Source organism: Xenopus laevis, chromosome 1L, assembly GCF_017654675.1.
Source record: "Xenopus laevis strain J_2021 chromosome 1L, Xenopus_laevis_v10.1, whole genome shotgun sequence".
NCBI lineage: Eukaryota > Metazoa > Chordata > Amphibia > Anura > Pipidae > Xenopus > Xenopus laevis.
Genome location: NC_054371.1, coordinates 63,702,757 through 63,722,696, shown reverse-complemented (window position 1 = coordinate 63,722,696; position 19,940 = coordinate 63,702,757). Strand labels below are relative to the sequence as shown.

The 19,940-nt window shown below is 35.5% G+C and overlaps 1 protein-coding gene across 5 annotated transcripts in view; it reads right to left on the bottom strand.

Moving 5' to 3' along the window:
* LOC108699497 (type II inositol 3,4-bisphosphate 4-phosphatase) overlaps positions 1 to 19,940 on the bottom strand; it is a 308,688-nt gene that overhangs the window by 65,793 nt on the left and 222,955 nt on the right. For all 5 annotated transcript variants that reach the window (XM_041589702.1, XM_018231625.2, XM_041589710.1 and 2 more), the window contains 4 exons: positions 16,880 to 17,010; positions 15,386 to 15,490; positions 6,131 to 6,239; positions 3,522 to 3,699 (listed from right to left, as the gene is read on the bottom strand). In XM_041589702.1, the coding sequence (XP_041445636.1) occupies positions 3,522 to 3,699; positions 6,131 to 6,239; positions 15,386 to 15,490; positions 16,880 to 17,010 (523 nt within the window). The remainder of the gene's footprint in view (positions 1 to 3,521; positions 3,700 to 6,130; positions 6,240 to 15,385; positions 15,491 to 16,879; positions 17,011 to 19,940) is intronic.

Here is a 19,940-nt window from a genome sequence, read left to right as displayed (position 1 = left end):
AGCAGAACTTAATAAATAATAATTCCCCATTTACCTGGGAGTATCAGTAAACTCATTAGACACATAATAAGATCAAGTACAGCATAATAGCCATTCAGAGACTCTCTCAATATCAGCATAAATATATTTCTAACATGCTGTTCTTATAACCTCTAGGTATTACATACAGTTGCCACCCTTTCTAGAAATATCTGCCATCCTATTTCTGTTCTATTTCCTAACATTGGTGTATTGCTTCATTTTAACCAGCTAGGCCAGTTAAATACCAACCAAATGACAATCTCTACTAGCCCAGATATCTTTTATCAGTGTGTGTAAGGACAGCAGGAGCACTGACAATGGTGGGGCTGGTGGGAGACCCATGATACTCACAAAATCACAGATGACCCTTGATTTCACGTGAAATGAGGGGGTTAGACAAGAGCTGAAGAAAAAGCAACTTCAATAAATGGTTATAGACGTAGTATCAGTATGAGTTTCACTCTTTGATAAAGCCATCCCTAAAAATGCCATACAAGGGAATAAGTATAACCAATTAGAAAGGTTAGGGTACTTTTGCAATAAAAAAATAACAGTTGCCTTGTTTTTTGTTTTAACCCATTCAAAGGCTTCTTGAGCTGAGCATGGTTGCTTAGTGGGCAGCACTTCTGCCCTGTGGTGCTGTGGCGCTATATTCAATTCTGGCTTGGGCACTGTCTATAAGGAGTTTATATGTTCCGTCTAGGTGATTGTAATCTCCATTGGGGCAGAGATTGCGCTTGTTCATTGTAAATCCACTTTCTCTGTAATAATAAAACATCTTGTACTTGATGATAACTACACTGCAGAAATCCATATTGGTGGCAGAATTTTCCAACTGGGTTTAATGTTGGTAGATCTACGGTATGGTTATCCAAATTAAAAACCATATATATTAGGCATAATATATATATATATATATATATATATATACAGTCTATAGTGGTGTACTCTCAATATAGGCAACCGCCTGGGTGCTGGTTATAGCATAGCATAAGAATCCAAAATTACAAACCGCACTCCAAGGTCTTGAAATGGTGAAAAAAGTGAAAAGTTTATTTCAACGTTTTGGCCCACCAACTCGGGCCGTCTTCAGGAAGTGAAAACCATACAACACAGGTGCCAAATTTATACATGTAAAATGGCGCCACCCTCGTGGATGTGACATCATCAGTGAGTGCCCTTGTTAATATATTGGACTATATGCATTAACATTATTAGCCATCAGTGACATATGAGTGCATATGTAGTTTGCTAGTGAGGGTATAGTGACCAGTGAGTAATGTTAAAAGATTAAAAACACTCTCCAGAGCAACACCTCCTTGCATTCTATCTGTACTGTACTGTACGTTTAGACTTACCCCAGTCAGAGACAGAGGAGGGCAAGCCCTTCAAACTTTCGCCCAGATTATGCTGTTCGCATGTCAGGTACAGTGACCGGTCCGTGGTACATATATCCCTTACGATAGACCCATTATCCGCTGCTATCTCGCTGCTGATGCGTCGGTTGCCATGGTGACCCATCGGATCGCGGAACTCACTCCTTTATTGCATTGTCTAGGGAGTGTGTAGCAGCCATCGGTCCCTGTCTTTGCGCATCTACTTGGGCTATGTGCGTCTCCTTGGGGCTCCGTAACCCTTGTTTGCAGTACAGTACAGATAGAATGCAACGAGGTGTTGCTCTGGAGAGTGTTTTTAATCTTTTAACATTACTCACTGGTCACTATACCCTCACTAGCAAACTACATATGCACTCATATGTCACTGATGGCTAATAATGTTAATGCATATAGTCCAAAATATTAACAAAGGTAACTCACTGATGACGTCACATCCACAAGGGTGGCGCCATTTTACATGTATAAATTTGGCACCTGTGTTGTATGGTTTTCACTTCCTGAAGACGGCCCGAGTTGGTGGGCCGAAACGTTGAAATAAACTTTTCACTTTTTTAACCATTTCAAGACCTTGGAGTGCGGTTTGTAATTTTGGATTATATATATATAGATACTGTATATATATATATATATATATATATATATATATATATATATATGGCATTTTACTTCAAATTACAGAAAAACCCTTTATCCAGAAAATACCAGGCCCCAAGGATTCCGGATAATAATTCCCATACCTGTACCTAAATAACTGTGTTGCTTACCCAGGGTGTAAAGCAGTTGAGCAAAGAGGTGTCACTAGCAGTGGAACTGAACTCGTGATTCAGAGTGCAGATACTTCACCATTAGTAATTCCTTACTCTTGTAGGTTTTACATAATTTACATGCTTATGCTTAGGTAAATATTGAGGCCACAGATGTGGAACTTTACTATGCTTGCAGGCATCACTGTAAACTTACATTCTTACAAAAGAACACAATATATTTCAATAACATCTGTGCCAGACTGTATCACAGCATGGAAGCTCCATTCATTAAGGGTAAGGTGGGGTGCAACTTCTCCAAGAATTCCACCTTTGACAACATGGTAAATAGCAAGACTTCCCAAAATACATTTTTATTCTATTTTATACACTATAGTATTCTATTTTTCTTTTCCCCTCTTCCTTCTAGATGATCTGAGTAATTAGGATATTTTCTTGGGAAAATATTGGATTCATATTCTCACCACTTGTTAATCAAGTAGTGGAACATTTCTACAAATCCTGATATTGAGATTATTCTAGAACAACTTTAAAGATTATTTCATTAAACCTGTTATTGAATTTGGATGCTGCATTATGTCTTTTTATGTACTTTTTAGCCTAAGATAAAGGTTTCTGGAGTTGCCATGGTAATCATTAACAACTGTAGAAAAATGTTCACAGTAGTGATCCACAAAAATGTTCAATTCCAGCAGAGCTGGGACTCATTTAATAATTGAAGCATAAAAATGTCACTACATAAATAGTATAGCAAATGTTTTTTTAATTATTTATCTAATAAAATACAGATAGACACACAGGCAATTAATAGCTTAAGTCAAATAATATCAATAATGTGAAAACAGGATTTTCTTCTGAAAAAGAAAACTATTTTATAGATGAAAGGGAATTATGGAGGGTTATAATTTGAATCTAATGAATATGCATGTACATATTAATGTTTGTGTGTTTAATGGGTAAATTAAGTATAGAGTACAGTTATGGGATCCATTATCCAGAAAGCTCTAAAGTACTGGAAGCAATCTCCCATAGAATCCATTTTAAGCCAACACATTTTTAAAATGATTTCCTTTTTATCTGAAATAATAAAACAGTTCCTTGTACTTGATGGTAACTAAGATGAATGAATCCATATTTGTGGCAAAACAATCTGACTGGCTTTATTTAAAATTTAAATGATTGTTCTAAGGCATGGTGATTGAACTAAGGCATGGTGAACCTTTTTTTTTTTGATGATGACTATTTAGCAACATAGAATTTTGTGCTCATTTTAAGCTTTTTCTTTCAGACTGGAAAAGCACATTTATTTTGTTCCCCGGTCCAAAGCTTTGAACCTTACCGTTTCTGAGAGTGTCTTTAAAGAATTCTTTAGGCTCTCTGCAGATTGCAGTTTTGCTGAATTAAGCAGGAGATCCGTATGGCTTGATATAAGAGGCTGCAGGTGATTGACACTACTTAGAATTTCTTTTGCCTTAGCTGTGTTCTCAGGTGAATAGTAAATACACTGGTACCCGGTACTGAAAAACATAATTGCAATATTACTGCTAACAAAAGTGTTTATGGGAAACGTGTTTACTGGAAAATAAACATGTAAATGTAAAAATGTTACTGTACTTAATGAATGTGAACTAAACTTTAATTACCAGCAGTTCTGAAAAGTTATACAGGAACAGGCACAGACCATAGAACTATGCTGGATTGATTGCTTAGCTACCGCACGCTGATACTATAACTATCGGAAACAAGTATTCTGTTCACTGTTAGCTCAGGTCAGAGTGCTGGGTTGAATTTGGATTTCAGATAGATTGCAGAGTACTTCTCTCCAAAAGCTATAACATCAACATGCTCTCTGTTAAGTAACCCATCTGACTGTGAGGCAACCTCAGCAGCAGCCCATTAGAGCAGAGGAATACAGCTGCTTGGCAGGCATCATGGAAGTCAACCCCAGATATATTGAAAAGTTATTTTTGAAAAAAAAAAATGTAAAAAGGGATAATTAACAACTGAGTACACGATTAACGTCATATTATTTCCACTTTCCCTTTTCTATAATCTTTTGCTTGATAGCAATCACATTGGTCAATACAGTGGAATGGACAAAGAAGAAATCTTAAGTATAATGCATATTTGTGAAAAAGGCGGGGGGTTGGATTATAACAATACATGCACAATAAACAATCTCTATTTGTAAGACAGTAACAATCTGTTTATAAGAGACAATTGTTGCTCAGTGCCAGCTGGCACTAGTTTTCATGTACACCTGTATTTAGGGCATGCATAGATGGTGGTATTCACCATCCTTAGGATACAACAAGCATTTATCATCCATGCTACTGAAGTTCACCACGTCATTCATAAGCATAAGCCTATTTGTATGTGCACTTGGATAGCAGAGCTGCCTGCTCCAGGGGGCCAAAACAGGGATGGGGAGGTTCCAACATAAGTTTCATTTTCATAAAAGATGAAAGTGATTGCTATAATAATATTGCACAGCAGCACATTATGCCTATACATAATATTTATTTCCCTAAATATGTAATGGGGAAATAAACAGGGAATGCATATCCCAAAATGCGCAGTTGGAAAATTTGTAGCATTAGTCAAACAACTGCAAGGGTTATAAGAGGAGAGAAATGTGTTGCTCTGTCACAGGACATTTCTCCACAACATCTATGTTATCTATAATAGTGGTGCTGTGGGAGAAGACTTTCAGTGAGTTTAACAAATGCTGGTTGAGAATTCTTAGATAGCGTTGCAGTTTTCTGCGATGAAAGATAATGCTTTTATTAAATATGTTTCCATGGTTGCCATTCCTTTTTCTGCCTTTGGCTTGCTTTTTTTAATCATTTTGCAAGTTTAATGTACCAGTAATACAATGCGGCTGATCAACATTTAGTAATTTTTACTGAGCCATAATGATAGCTATCACTCATTGAAACATTATAAAGAGTTTTAGATTTAACAATTTTCTGCTTTGGAATGATTTGCAGCATGGAAATCCTTTCTTCCCACCTGTAATATTGGGGTACAAAGATTCTGAAAGATAATAATGTTCAGCACTTCTGATGACACAGATATTAAGTTTGATAAATGCGTCTATTCGTTTTGATAAATGGGGAAAATATTGAACTGCTGGGAATACTTCAGAATTCCCCAGTTAGATATTATTTAAATCAGCCGCGTGTCTTGGTTGTGAATTCAAGGATGGTAAAAAGATTATAGATCAAAAGGAGTCTTTTGCCCTTGGAGAGGACCTTGAGGTGTAGGCTATATGGGGCCCCAATATTTGTGATGGCGATCCTGCTGTTAAAGAGTCTCCATAGAGAGGTTGAGTTGCCTTTTTCAACTCCTCCCTCTACAGACCCCACTTCTTTGGGAATGGAGATGGAGAGATCCTTTTAACTTTCCATAGTAATGAATCTGTACTGTTGGTGAGTAGACGTATGCCTTATGCAGTAAATGAAAGTATAGTGTTTTTATAGTTTCTCAAATAGAAAATGTTATATTTAACCCAAGAGAAAGAATCAAACTAATATAGAGACAGGGAAAAATACAGAAAATGCGGATTAGAAATTCAGAATTCTAGAATATAAAAATATGAGAAATCCACCTAGATTGTCAGCTCTATGAGGTAGGGATCTCCTTCCTACTGTGTTTCTTACCACGTCCCTTAATTTCTTAAATTCCTGTATATTTATACTTATTTAGTATGCTGTCCTCCCTGTGTGTCATGCTATTTTATATTGTAAAACTGCACAGCACTTCGTATCCTGCAGTGTTATGCATTCATAAGTACAGTTATTTTTTCACTGATGTGTACAGTAGTTAGTAATTCCTAAGGGTCTAAACATATCACCATACATCAATTTCACACAAAGTGAAGAATTAAAAATAAAAATATCACATTTTGGTTTTAGGGTTAATTACTTCTACTTTACGATAACATACTTTTTCTTTTCTGCCTCAAATCTACTGAGGAGCCTCCTGAGGCCACCATTTTTAAATCCCTGAGAATGTGCTGCAGGAGCTCCAATGGTGATTACATCATAAAGGGCATCTGTAGGAAAGAAAACATAAGCAATTAAGCATAGTGGGAAACATCTGAGCCCATATAATGGTAATTTTATTTATGCAATTATCATATGATTAATTAATATAAGCTAACGAGCTTTAATTCGTAGAGAAAGCCAGTTTAATTTTCCCACACGTATACCTGCGCAACTAACTTGTTTTTAATGGGCAGAAAATCCCAGTTTGCAATTTAACAATGGAGCACAGTGTGAACCAATATGTTATTATTTTCGCTATCACTTTCACTAAAATATGGTATCATGGTTTAAAACAGGGATTAATTAAAAATGATATCCATCTATCAAAAATGTAAAGCTGCACATTTGATTCAACAGAATAGCCCTAATTACAGCAGTGTTACAAAATTACTTTATCTCAAAACACAAATGAGAAAGATCAACTTAACTTAAGTCCAAGTTGCCCAATTTTCAAAAATACCTTGCAATTGCAGAAGTTAAGACAGTATTGTATAAGGATTGAATAGGATTGCGGTCTACATGTGCCTTAGATGTGTTGCAGCCGACTGGCTCTTTGTTATTGAACAAGTGTCTTTGCAGTTCTTTTACTACCTATAAACTGGAGATAACCTGAGGTTTAAATATTTACACATTAGCTCTAGTGATCTGTAAACATGTTCTTTTCCCTCTTGGCTATGGTTTTTGCATCTGCAGTAGCTAGAGTTCTGTAGAAAAAGGACCCAGACTCAGCAACTATATCACTAGCTCAAATTAATTTGTTTTCGTCATGTAATATATATTTGTAATTTTTTTATATACCCGAATGGATTCCATACCTATATTTGCAAAGGTTTGTTTTCATTTTTAATCAACTTTGCAGCTTGACATTTTGCACTCAATCAGTTTTGTAACTGTGGCAGGTTTCTGCCCAGCAGACAGACTTAGAAGTACTACATGCCACGAAGCAGGAAAAAATGAAAGGGCTGCGCTTTTCAATGTCTTGCACAAAGTTGAACTTCAGATTCAGAGCACTGGGCTGAAATCTTGTGTTTGTCAGGAAAATCTAGCAGAATTCTTTGCAAAAAAATTACATTCTGCCTTTATATCAATTGTAGAGGCAAGCTTCATTCAGGACAGATGGTTATAGCTATCAGAGAAGTTGCAACCAACTCATCTTGGGCCTCATTTTATTAGAACAATATGAACTGCATACAGATAGAAATAGATTGAATTGAATAAGCCTCTCAGTGGTATAGTTTGGCATTGATACACATTAGTATGATGTTATCACAGATTAATTGCATGTTAGATTTGGGTCTAATGGGTGTACTTGTACTGTGTACTGCCATCTTCAAACATCCTGAAACTGCAACTAATATTGTAATTTTTTAGACCACATCATAATACCACAAATCCCATACACTAGAGGCATATACTCCAACTCTCTTGTATGGAAAAAACACTATCGCTGCTGAAATCAGTATTAAAATATACCTTTATCTTTTTTTTTTTTTGCAAAGTGTCTCAACAAAACTAATAAGCCAATTTTGTAAGCAGAGTGGATCCTGCCTTAGCACAGTAAATGTATAGTAGTTTTTCTACAAAGTGAGATTTGGCTTGGGCCTACTGACATTATTATGGAAACAAAGGTTCCTGTAATTCTGCAATTGATTCTATGAGACTGTGCTCTGCGTTGTAGGGATATTTTACTAGGAAAATTCACAGCATAATACATCTGCAATTGCACACCTCAGTAGAGGCATACTTTGCATAATCACTGCTAGCCTATTTTTGCAAAGGGGCCTGGTTCTGCAGCTGGTACTTATCAGCTCCACTGCTAATCCTGTCCTGGATAAAATCAATGCTCTTATCACTTAGAAGGCCGGGGGTAGCAAGTTTATTTGATATAGGTAGAGGTGCATTTGCTTTTTACTGTAAGACAGTGTAAAACAATGGACTGAATGTTACAGTATGAGTATGAGCAACTATGAACAAATAACTACAATTTATAATGCACTGTCTATAAGGTAATGAAACAATCAACTACTTTTGGCATGCATTATATAACTCTGTAAAATATACTATCTTCGGTTTGACAGGTACTTTCTTCTCCTAGCGAAATGCGCTTACGTACCGCATAAAGCGATCATATCTCTATGACACTGAGAGCTAGTCCTCTGTTTCCTGTAATTTGCATAAAGCATAAATATATAAAAAAAGGACAATAAAAGCCACACTAAGCTAACTGGAGGTTATTTTGTTGTCAGTAGGGAACAAAACAACATAAGCCTATTTCTTTTACTGGAGATTTCTTTATTATGGATTTGGAAAGAGTTGTGCTGCTGTCATTTTAGTCTTTGTTGAATGTTCTCGCTCTTTTCGTTCAGGCATGGATTAAACTTATGGAAAATATTGTAAAGTAACACAGAAAGGGCCTTTATTTAGAATGTTATTTGTCTGCTGTTGCATCACAAAGGCTTATTTATTTCATATTTATTCTTCAGAACAAGCGGATTGGAAGAGATGACTACATAAAAATGAAGCATCGTTTCAAGGCCTTAGAGTAAAGCAGGACAACAAATAGTCTTTCCATATAGCTGCCAAGGGCAGAATCATTTACTATGAGATGTGTCACATTTCCCTGCTGACCGCTCCACCTATATTTTTTCAGAGATAAATCTTGTTTATCACATTATATGACTGAACATCAAAAGAAAAAACAATACTGCATCATAGACTGAGCTGACTCCTTTCATGTCAGGTTCAGTTTTTGTTTACAGCAGGTTACACTGTGCCCCCAGAACTACAGGGATCAGTCTGCAGAAAAAGGTTAAGTACGAGGTTAAGTACGAGATAGGGTCTGTAGGTTTGTTTTAAAGGAATTGTTCAGTGTAAAAATAAAAACTGGGTAAATAGATAGACTGTGCAAAATAAAAAATGTTTCTAATATAGTTAGTTAGCCAAATATGTTATGTATAAAGGCTGAAGTGATTTGATGTATAACAAGTCAGTCAGGGCTCTACTTCCTGCTTTTCAGCTCTCTTGGTTTACACTGACTGGTTACCCTGGTTACCAGGCAGTAACCAATCAGAGACTTAAGGGGGGGCCACATGGGTCATATCTATTGCTTTTGAATCTGAGCTGAATGCTGAGATCAATTGCAAACTCACTTAACAGAAATGTACCATGTGGCCCCCCTTCAAGTCGCTGACTAACTCAGAGTTATAGAGCTGAAAAGCAGGAAGTTGGATTCTGGCTGTTTTATTAGACTTCTGTTCACTCCAGCCTTTATACATTACATTTTTGGCTAACTAACTATATTAGAAATATTTTTTATTTTGCACAGCCTATCTATTTACCCAGTTTTTATTTTCACACTGAACTGTTCCTTTAAGCTGAATTTGTATGTAAGTTGAAACATATACATTTACTTATTAAGTGCAACTTAGACAGATTTCTGTCTTAACAATGTATTTATTTTTACCTTTCTGTGCTCTGCAGTAGACAACACATGCCGGAGGGTATTGGGGCAGATGCTTTATTAAATCTAAATGCTAATAAAGGCCAAGCAAACTACAGTATTTTACTGTAATAGCCTCTGTTTGTGAGTTGTGTAAGTCGGGTGTATGTAACTCCAGGACTCCCTGTAGTGACTAATGTATCATTACGTTGCTGACTTCTTTATAACCATGCTTATATCTGGCTAAATATATGGTAATAAATGTGGGAAATATTTTGTAAACCATGCAGTATACTCAACACAGTTCCAGTAAATGTAGAGGTCTACTGATTCCAGAAATCAGAGGTTGACCATATATAACATTTGTCAAAACAAAACAGTACAAAAGCACTTTATATAAGAAGCATTGGAACAAATTAAATTCTTTTATCCAGAAAGATCCGTATTATGGCCATGAAGGCCATCTCCCTTAGACTTCCTTTTAATGAAATTCAGATTTTTAAAATGTTTTACTTTTTTCTCTTTAATAAAGAAACAGTACCTTGAACTTGATCCAAACTAAGATATAATTAATCCTTACTGGAGGTAAAACAATTTTATTGGGATTAATTAATGTTTACATCTATTTTAATCAGGTTTAATGTATGGAAATCCAAATTATATAAAGATTCCTTATCCAGAAAACTCCAGGTCCCGACCATACCTGTACAATGTATACAATAATGACTGCAGATATGACTAATCTATTTTTAATGATGCTAATTAACTGGATTCTTTTTTTTAAATTTTATTTTCTGTTTGAAGGGTTTTTTTTATATACAGACTGGCTGGACGGCCATGGGTACAAATTTTGCACCAAGCTATGCAGGGTTATTTATGGGCCTCTTGGAAGGAACAATCTGTTTGGGTGGACTCTATGTACTGCCCCCATATACTTTTTGGGAGGCGTTACATAGGCAATATCCATATGACATGGAAAGGTCATGAATCTCTGTTGATTAATCAACTGATTAATCATTTGAACTCGAATGATAAGAACATTGTTGTGACTTCTAGTATTAGTAGACATCAATTTGTTTTTTTGACTTGATGATTTCATATATAGATGGTGCTATTTGCACTACTACTCACTTTAAGGAAGTGGATGTCAACTCCTACTTACCTGTTGATAGTTGCCACCAGAAGGCATGGGTAGAGGGGGTTCCATATGGTCAATTCATGAGGGTGAGAAAAATTGTAGTAGGGTGCAAGATTTGGAAGGCCAGGTGGTGGTTATAAAAAATAGATTTTTAGAGAAGGATTATGTGGAGGATAAATTAGAAACAGATATAGAGAAAGAGAACTCTAGATAGAAAGATGCTGTTAGCCCTAAGAAAATAAAGAATAGGAGTAATAAAGGACCTTGTGTTAGTGGGGAAAGCTAGAAAGTTTTTAACGTGATTAAGAAACATTGTCACATCCTTTTAGAGGATAAGGTACTAAGTAAAGTGTTACCTGTCACCCAGACGCAAAAAGCTGTTTAATAAAAGTCCTTTTCAAATTAAACATGAAATCCAATTTCTATTTTTTATTAAAGCATTCAAAGCTGTTGTACGCTCATTTAAACATATGAGCTGTCAATCAAATATTGTCTGCCCCTCCTATATGCCCTGGCATAGAGGCGGGGCAGACAATTACTTTCAATTTCCATTCAGCACTTCCAAGAAATCGCTGCTCTCCCCACATTCCCCCATTCTCTTCACAGTTTAATTGTGTAGCCAGTGCATGGGGATGGACATCGGGTCCCCCATTCTGGTGCACAAACAAGATTCTGAGATGATGCAAGGCTTGCCTTAATAACAGTGTCAATAAAATGGCTCCTGCCTGCTCGCTATAATAATAAATTTCCAGACTGGAGGAAACAAGATTCAAATAATTTATATAGTGTAATTAAAGTTCATTTTGCTTGACTGATGTGATAAAATAGGATTAGGAATAATTTTTTGGGTGAAGGGTCCCCTTTGCTACTAGACAAATAAAAAGTGAAAAGAAAAAAGGTACATCTGAGGGATATGCTTTCCTGAAATTTAAGGGTATGTTCCCCTGTGGTCACTGTTTAAGATGTAAGTTGGCTAAGAAATGGGTTTATGTTGAAGCTCAGACAGACTTTAAGAAAAAAAATTTTTTGAAAAATTATTTTGTTAACACATGCTATTTACTTAATTCAATGTACACACAATCTAGGTACAATATATAGGAAAATTATTTGTTCTTTAAAATCTAGGATTGGTGAACACTTGGGAAATATAAGGAGAGGAAAAAGAGAGGAGAAAGGTGAATCTTCCTACTTGAACATTTCAACATTTTACAATCTGTGCATAAAGGAAATATGATTGGGTACCTACCTATAAATAAAAGAGGGGGTAATAGGCACAGATCATTATGTTGCAAAGAACATGATTGGATCTTTAAGCTAAATACTTTGAGACCTAGGGGTTTAAATAGTAACTCTGAACTTGCTTCATTTTAGAGTGAATTTTGGTTTAGTGTAAAAGATACAAGTGAAATTTTATTGCTGTTTAAAATGTGGGATGTTCATCATATGGTATAATGAATATGTATGTAAGACATTAGGCCTCCCCTTTAAGTGCGGAGATATATAGGGAAGTTTAAATTGTAGCTTCCTGATTATAGCTGCTACCAAAAGGTGAAACGCGTTGCAGTGCTTGTGGAACACTTTAAACCTTTCAGTATAAGTTCAACAAACACATGTTTGATCTTTCCGCATAAACCTATTTCATAACTGTGCAGCAGTGGGTAAATGTGTTCCACTGTGGAATGCATGCTGTGCTACAAGGTGACGCCACTGCAACCTTTATGTGTAGCAGTGCTTAAGAAAGCTGCAAAGTAGATTGTGAGAGAGATCACCTGTTCAGTCCAGAATCCATACTAGTTTTGGTGTGAGCAATCCAGTATTGGGGGAATTAAGTGCCAGTAAAAGGAGGGTAGTGGGGGTAGCCCCGAATTATACATTGCCTTAATAGTGTCTGGAGTATTTGCCATTGTGGACTTTTGATCACAATCAATTGGAGAAAAGCTGTAGCTATATTAAAGCTCCTTGGGAGACCTGCTTATTCCAAATACCTTTGACACATTCTTCCTTTTTAAATTGCTTTGTAGACACCAATATATGGAAGATCCCGAATTGTGACAGACAGTGAAATTGGGCAAAATTATGGGGCCCATTTACTAAGGGTCGAAGTTAATTCGAAGTGAATTTTTGAATTCAAAAACTTCGAATTTCAAAGTAATTTTTTGGGTACTTTGATCATCGAATAGGCCAAATTCGACTTAAATTGGAAAAGCTTTGAATATTCGACCATTCAAAAATTGAAGTACTGTCTCTTTAAAAAACTTCGACTTCGACACTTCGCCACCTTAAACCTGCTGAATTGCTATGTTAGGCTATGGGGACCTCCTAGAACCTATAGCCAACATTTGGCTAAGTTTTAAGAAATCAAAGTTGTTTTTTTTTTGAAAATCGTTCGATTGGTCGATTAAATCATTCAAATCGAAGCATTTAATCGAACGATCGAACAAACGATTTACTTCGATCACATATGGCCTTATTCTATCAAAAAAAACTTTGACTTCGATTTCCAAAATCGTATTACTGCAATTCGATGGTCGAATTTCAAAGTTTTTTTTCACTTTCGAAATTCAACCCTTAGTAAATGTGCCCCTATGTGATTAATGGAAGCATTGAGACTTTTTATTTTGGTTTTGTGAACTGGTAAAGGTCATTTAACATTTTAATATTACTTGAATGAATTTGATTGCTGATTGTGATTTCTTAAGTTATTGATTTTTAGTGTAACTATGAGTTTTGAGTTCCTTTCTGTGTATGAATTGAACTGAATGAATTGGCTGGTTTCTTAATATGTTTTAAAGGAGGTAATATACAGATTTTTGATATTTATTTAATTTATTGATTGTAAAGTGGTCAATGAAATTTCAGCCACAAATATATGAATTCTAAATTGGAAAAAAAAAACACTTTACATGCATTTGGACAAAAAGGTCACCATAAGAAATAACGCCCATTGACTTTAAAAAAAACAGTTGCCACAAGAAGAAAACAAATTGATTTTAATGCATTTGGAGTGAGAAAAATAGTTGCGTGCGTAAAAATGTTTGTTTATTTTTCGCTGATATTTCCCCAGAATTGCCATATTGGTAAGATTTCTATTTATAAACACTACAAAGCCCAGTCATTGATTTATAAAGTAGCTATAAAGTAGATTTATAGAATTTGAAGTAAATAAGACTCCTGTAGAGAACGTATTGGTAGGAAAAAATGTCCTACAATGGTCACTGTTTCATAAGGAGATCCATATATCATTATATATTGTATTATATAGTAATGATTATTCGGGTCCCCATCCGTCTGTACTATTGAGCCACATTCAAATAAAGAAAGTGCTGGGGAGCCATTTAAGCTTGAAGTATTCAAGTATTGCCAAAAAAGGGCTATGATAGGCTTTTGATTTGTCGCATGTGGAATACCAGGCAGGAGTACCCTTAGATTGGCTGTAGACTTGTATCTTTCTTTGCATATTTCAACAGAATAAATTCCTACTGTGCTCCTGGTACATCAAAAGTAAGCACCTGCTGTGCAGCCTTGAAGAACATCATGAAATGGGGTGGTGAGCAACATGATGCTCACAGGTTCACTGGCTGGGGATGAAATATGATGAAATATGATGACTTCCACCCATATATGTATTTATGTTCATGGTGTCTTATAAGTTTCTTGCTGCACATTTAGGGGCCCATTCACTAAATTTGAGTGAAGGAATAGAGGAAAAATAGTTTTTTTGGCTACTTCGACCATCGAATTGGCTACTTCGACCTTCGACTACGACCTTGGAATCGAACGATTCGAACTAAAAATCGTTCTTCGACCCCCAGTTCGCCACCTAAAACCTACCGAGGCCAATGTTAGCCTATGGGGAAGGTTCCCATAGGATTTAATCGTTCGATCGAACAATTATTCCTTCCATCGTTCGATCAAAGGAATTGCTCAAAATCCTTCGATATTCGCCAGTAGAATATCGAGGGTTAATTAACCCTCGATATTCGACCCTTGATACATCTGCCCCTTACTGTATGTTTCCAGTTTGAAGTCCATACAAGGTTGACAGAATCACTAGATTTTTCACCTTTTCTTTCTCAAATTTCACAGTACCCTTCTGCTGTCTGTTTCTGGTTCAAGCTCAGATTTTTTGGCTAAGAGGGCATCCGTTTCTCCTCTCTGGTAATGATAGATTGCATTCTTTATTGGAGGCTTTCATGTTGGTAAGGTATTGTTTACCAAAGTGCACGCTGTGTAATGTCCCTCATAAAGTCTAGTGTCTCAAGAAAGCATTCTCCAATTTCATGGTTCAGTCTTGCATTTCTCCAGTACAGGTGCCCAGCTGCACACTTTCTCTGCTGCAGAGTCTTAAGTCTTTACTGATTAAGTTGTATAAAGTGACACATCAACTAATATAAGATTATGGAACTTTTCTTGTATCACGAGAATATTGATAGACATTTTAAAGTGATGATAACAATAAGCAGAATCGAAACAAGCCTATTAAAATACTTAAATCCTCACAGTAAAACAATTAAAAAATTGTTATTTTCATTACAAGGGTTATCATTTACCACTTAAAAATCCTCCAACAAATTTACCTTTTAACTTTTGGCTATGGACTCGCATTCGTTGTAAGTGCAGGTTAATTGGAACAAACTCTAGGCTTTTTTCTCCTTTACTGCAGCTTGATTTGAAAGAAGACCCTGAGGAAAAAAAGACAAAATTGAGCACTTTAGGAATTGTACTATGCAGCAAGCAGATGGTATATTTTTTTTTCTTTGTTTTCTTTTTGTTTAGAGCAACATGCAAATATTTTCGCATTCCAGCTCTTCTTTTGATTTTGCTGTGTATCTAGTTTTACGAAATGGAAAGAATTTTATAGCTGCACTCAGCATGGACTTTCTTAGTCCTCTATAGAACAGTAGTTAATGTGCAGAAATGGTAATGGATTTTAAGTGACAGACATTGCCTGCTGTCTATAACAGCGACACAGCATGGTGAAAATGATGTCACATTCATCAAACATTATGTTTTGGCTGCACTTAAAATACAGCAATATAGAAAGCCAAAAGCTGAAGCACAATTTATTTTATTGACTTGTCAGAAAAGAATTACGACAGCCACATTCTGTCCTCCATTTTTTTCTTGCCTGTATATTACTCTGTTCTGTTTCTTTTAGTGATGTAACAATTTTATCAAATTATATTTCAAACTGTAACGAAACTGTGTAGCTGCAAGATATTTGGCAAAACTCCACAACAGCAAGTGCAGCCTGTTCATTCAGCATAGAATCTCAAAGGATGTTAATTTCAAGATATTTTCAACATACAATATCGGCACATCCTTGATGATATAAACATCCTACTCAGAACTAGATGAGCAGATATTCATTCAGGTAGATGTGGGACTAATTTTCAGGATCTGCTCATTTGGCCCCAAAGCCAACAATCATATCATAAAAGGGACCTATGTATTAATAATAATACATTTTTTTAACTGTGGATTATAAACTGATTGATCATTTTGTTTTGCCACCAAATTCATTATTAAATACAAACTACTAATTCTTAAATGATTGTCATTAAATGTTTTGCTTACTATAAATTCTGAAATAATGCATACAGCTTTGGGACATAGTTGATCAATAACTCTTGTGTATCATGAAGACAACACTTGCTGAAAACTGAAGACACACAAACCAGACTTAAAATCCAAACAGCCTACTGTACAATGTGATTTGTCAGGATTAAAGTAAAATAATAATTTGGAAAAAAATGGTGATTGTTTGCTTCAGAAACACTACTATATTTCATATAAACAAGCTGCTGTGTAGCAATGGCGGAAACTGAAAAATGGCTATATGGCACAGGTTAAATAGCCGATAACAGATAACACCATTATGTTCTACAGAGCTTATCTGCTATCTGCTGTGTAACTTGAGCCTTTTCTCCTTTGAATGGCTGCCCCCATGGCTACACAGCAACTTATTTATATAACCAATAGTAGTGTTTCTGAAGCAAACACATCAGTTTTACTTTAAACCAATTTAATTTTTTGATGTTACTGGTCCTTTAATAAGAAATAACTTGTACCTGTATGTTTCTCTAGCTCTGCAAGACTTTCCTGATAGACAGAGACCATCTCTTCATAATGAGCTAGAACATTCTGACGCAAGTTGTCCCAGTGTGGAGAAAGGTCACCAAGCTCTTTTAGCTGTTCAATTCTGATTGAAGGAGAAAACAATTTTTGTAGATTAGATATTAGATTACATAAATCCACTTACACATCTAACACAGAAGTACAGTAAATGTGTTCTTCACATTGTATTATGCTGTGACTTTTTAAAACTGCTAACATGGACACAATTATCTTCATACTGCTAGGAAAGAGGAAAACACTGCATCTCAAGGAAGCTTGTCTTGCAAAAAAAAAAATTTAATAAAACAAATATTTCAAATATCTGTTATTTATATTTTATAGCAACTTACTATACCCGTACTGTATATTTATGGATTAATAACTTAAAAACTGATGCATTTGATTTTCATAAATTTCTCTAATACAATCGTATCATTTAGGTATCAAACCTACTTGAGTACAGTATATAAAATATGCTATTTCTAGCCATATTATTTTAAAGGCTTTAGTTCTACAAGCAGGACAAAGTCATGAACTGGCTAAGTAGGAAACACCTATAAAAGCTTATACATGTATTACTCTAGGAAGGAACTGAACTGTATAATATACATTACATTCACAACACCATAAGACCCTTGGAGTAGCTCAAAAACAGAATGGTAAATATTTTTCAAAATCCTGATCTCAGTCTATTTGTGAATGTGCTGTGCAACTAACCTGCTTGGAGTGAAGGTGCCTGAAGAATAGGTGAAAATCAATCCTCAGCAGTGTACAAAAGTGGTACTTACTGGTGGACAGTATTTGTCTGAGCAGGAGGAGTTGCTAGTAAAATGGGCTTCACAGCAGTGAGACATACAGTAAGTTAACTGAAAGGCTAGTTTCTAAAATCCTGAATTGGAGAATCTTGAAGAATTTACAGCAGTAAATTTTACAAAATGTTTCTATTGTTTGTAATAAATTTTCAATTCTATTAAAGTTTATACTTAGTTTGCCAGAAAGTTTTGAGCAGTTGAACGTCAAACTCTATTGACCCTTTGAATCCTAGCTCCCCAATGGTTAATGCATGCAGAAGAAAGAATTCTTACAATTACTTTCTGTGCATGAATAGCTCTAGCATGGAAAACTGATAAAACCCAACTGATTGCTAAATTCAAACTATCATACTGATACCATTTTCACCCCCTGAGTAACAAATATTTGAATACCTGAACCCAAAGACCCTGCTGTATGGATATACATTATACCAAGGAGTAAATAGACCACTACAACAGCAATCTGCAGAACAACTGCAGTTTTGAATCAGTAGCTGGAAATAAATCAAATTGAAACCCTTTGGGAAATAATCTTGCTAAAGAAATAAATGTTAAAAAAACAATGTTTGTAATTTGGGATGGTTTATTGCAGCTTCATAAAATATTTGAGCAGTATCACAGATTGTTATTCCCAACAATAATGATTAGTAAGAATGTTAGGGCCTTAATAAAGATTTAGAAATATAAATCCATTTGTGCCTTTCATACAAACTGGAAATTCATATTGGAAAACTATTGAGACTATTATGACTGTCCAGTGTATGATGTATTGAGACACTTAAGGTTTGCTCTGTTAGGAAAAAAATAAAATTTTAGAGTATGGATGCAAGATCAGATATATTTTCCTTTTATAACCCAAAACAAGCAATTTCTTTTTTCTCTGTCTTGCTAAACACTTGAGAAATGGGGACTCTAGACACAGAAACACATTAAAATGCCATATAGAAACTACCTACTAATATTATACAGTATGTAGTGCCTAGAGGCAGTTTTTTTGACTAGCGTATCAAGCGCAAGGCTTAGTGTTATAAGGCATAAAGTACATGGTTCCCATTGCTGGTGCTTTTCCCCACCCCATTCAATATTTTATAAATTAGCTTTCAAATGGCTCAATTAAATTAGAGTTCTGGGAATAATGCTGCAATGTATAAAATATATTGTAATACTTTGAATTAAGCCCCCATTAGTAATTGAGCCACATAATGAAACAGGAAAATAAGAACCTCTCTTATTCACTTAGAAGTATTGTTGCACGTAAGAAAATGAATTGAATGAGTGAGAGGGTAGGGTAAGAGAGAAGTAATTCCATTTATTGCAGGGAGCTGAAAGACAACAGGAACATTCTCTTAATCCGGCACATGGAAACTGGTGCATCATGTAAAAGTTCCTAAACTGAGTAAACATACCGTATATACTTCTATGCTGTACTAATACTGTACTGGCAACACATATAACAAATGGCAATCATATAAATATAATAGTGTTGCTTTTACAAAATAGTAGACTTTATATCAGGCAACATAATTTACATATATTTTTTCATATATATGGAGACCTAGTAGTAACAATCTTTAGAAGTCACCATTGCTCTAAAACACTCACTAGAAAGTAATACTAGGCCAAATTGGGCTAATCCAATTGTTGGCCCTGGAGCAACTGTTCAGAAAATACAGTGGCTCTGCAGAGATATTGGTGCGTGACAACATTTTTAAATCTGCCTGAAAGATATCTGGGCAACCTTCAGCCAGATATTGGTAGTGTAGGCCTGCTGGCTTCCCCATACAAGAGCCAATAAGCAACCAACAGAGTCTGGAGGGGACAAGTCAGCCACTTTTATGGACCAATATGTGGCCAGCTTCACTTTTTTTTTTTTTAGATATGAATACTGCCAAAACATTACAAGAGTGCTTTATTAGACATTTGACACCTTTGCATGTTTAAATCCATCTAGATAATTAGCTAGAAATTCTGCATTAGGTTACATACATATAAAAGATACACTGCAATTTGCAATATTTGTTCAAGGTCTGCTTAAAAATGTGCCGGACTTGTGTGGTGTATATAATGGAGGTCGGGTGTGTTGTAAACGCATTAAAAAATAATTCCCTGATGTCCTTAACTGCAAGATGTATAGTATGTCTACAATGAACCTGCCATCTGTAGCCTGCAATATGCCACCATTACAAACACACTCAAAGCACAC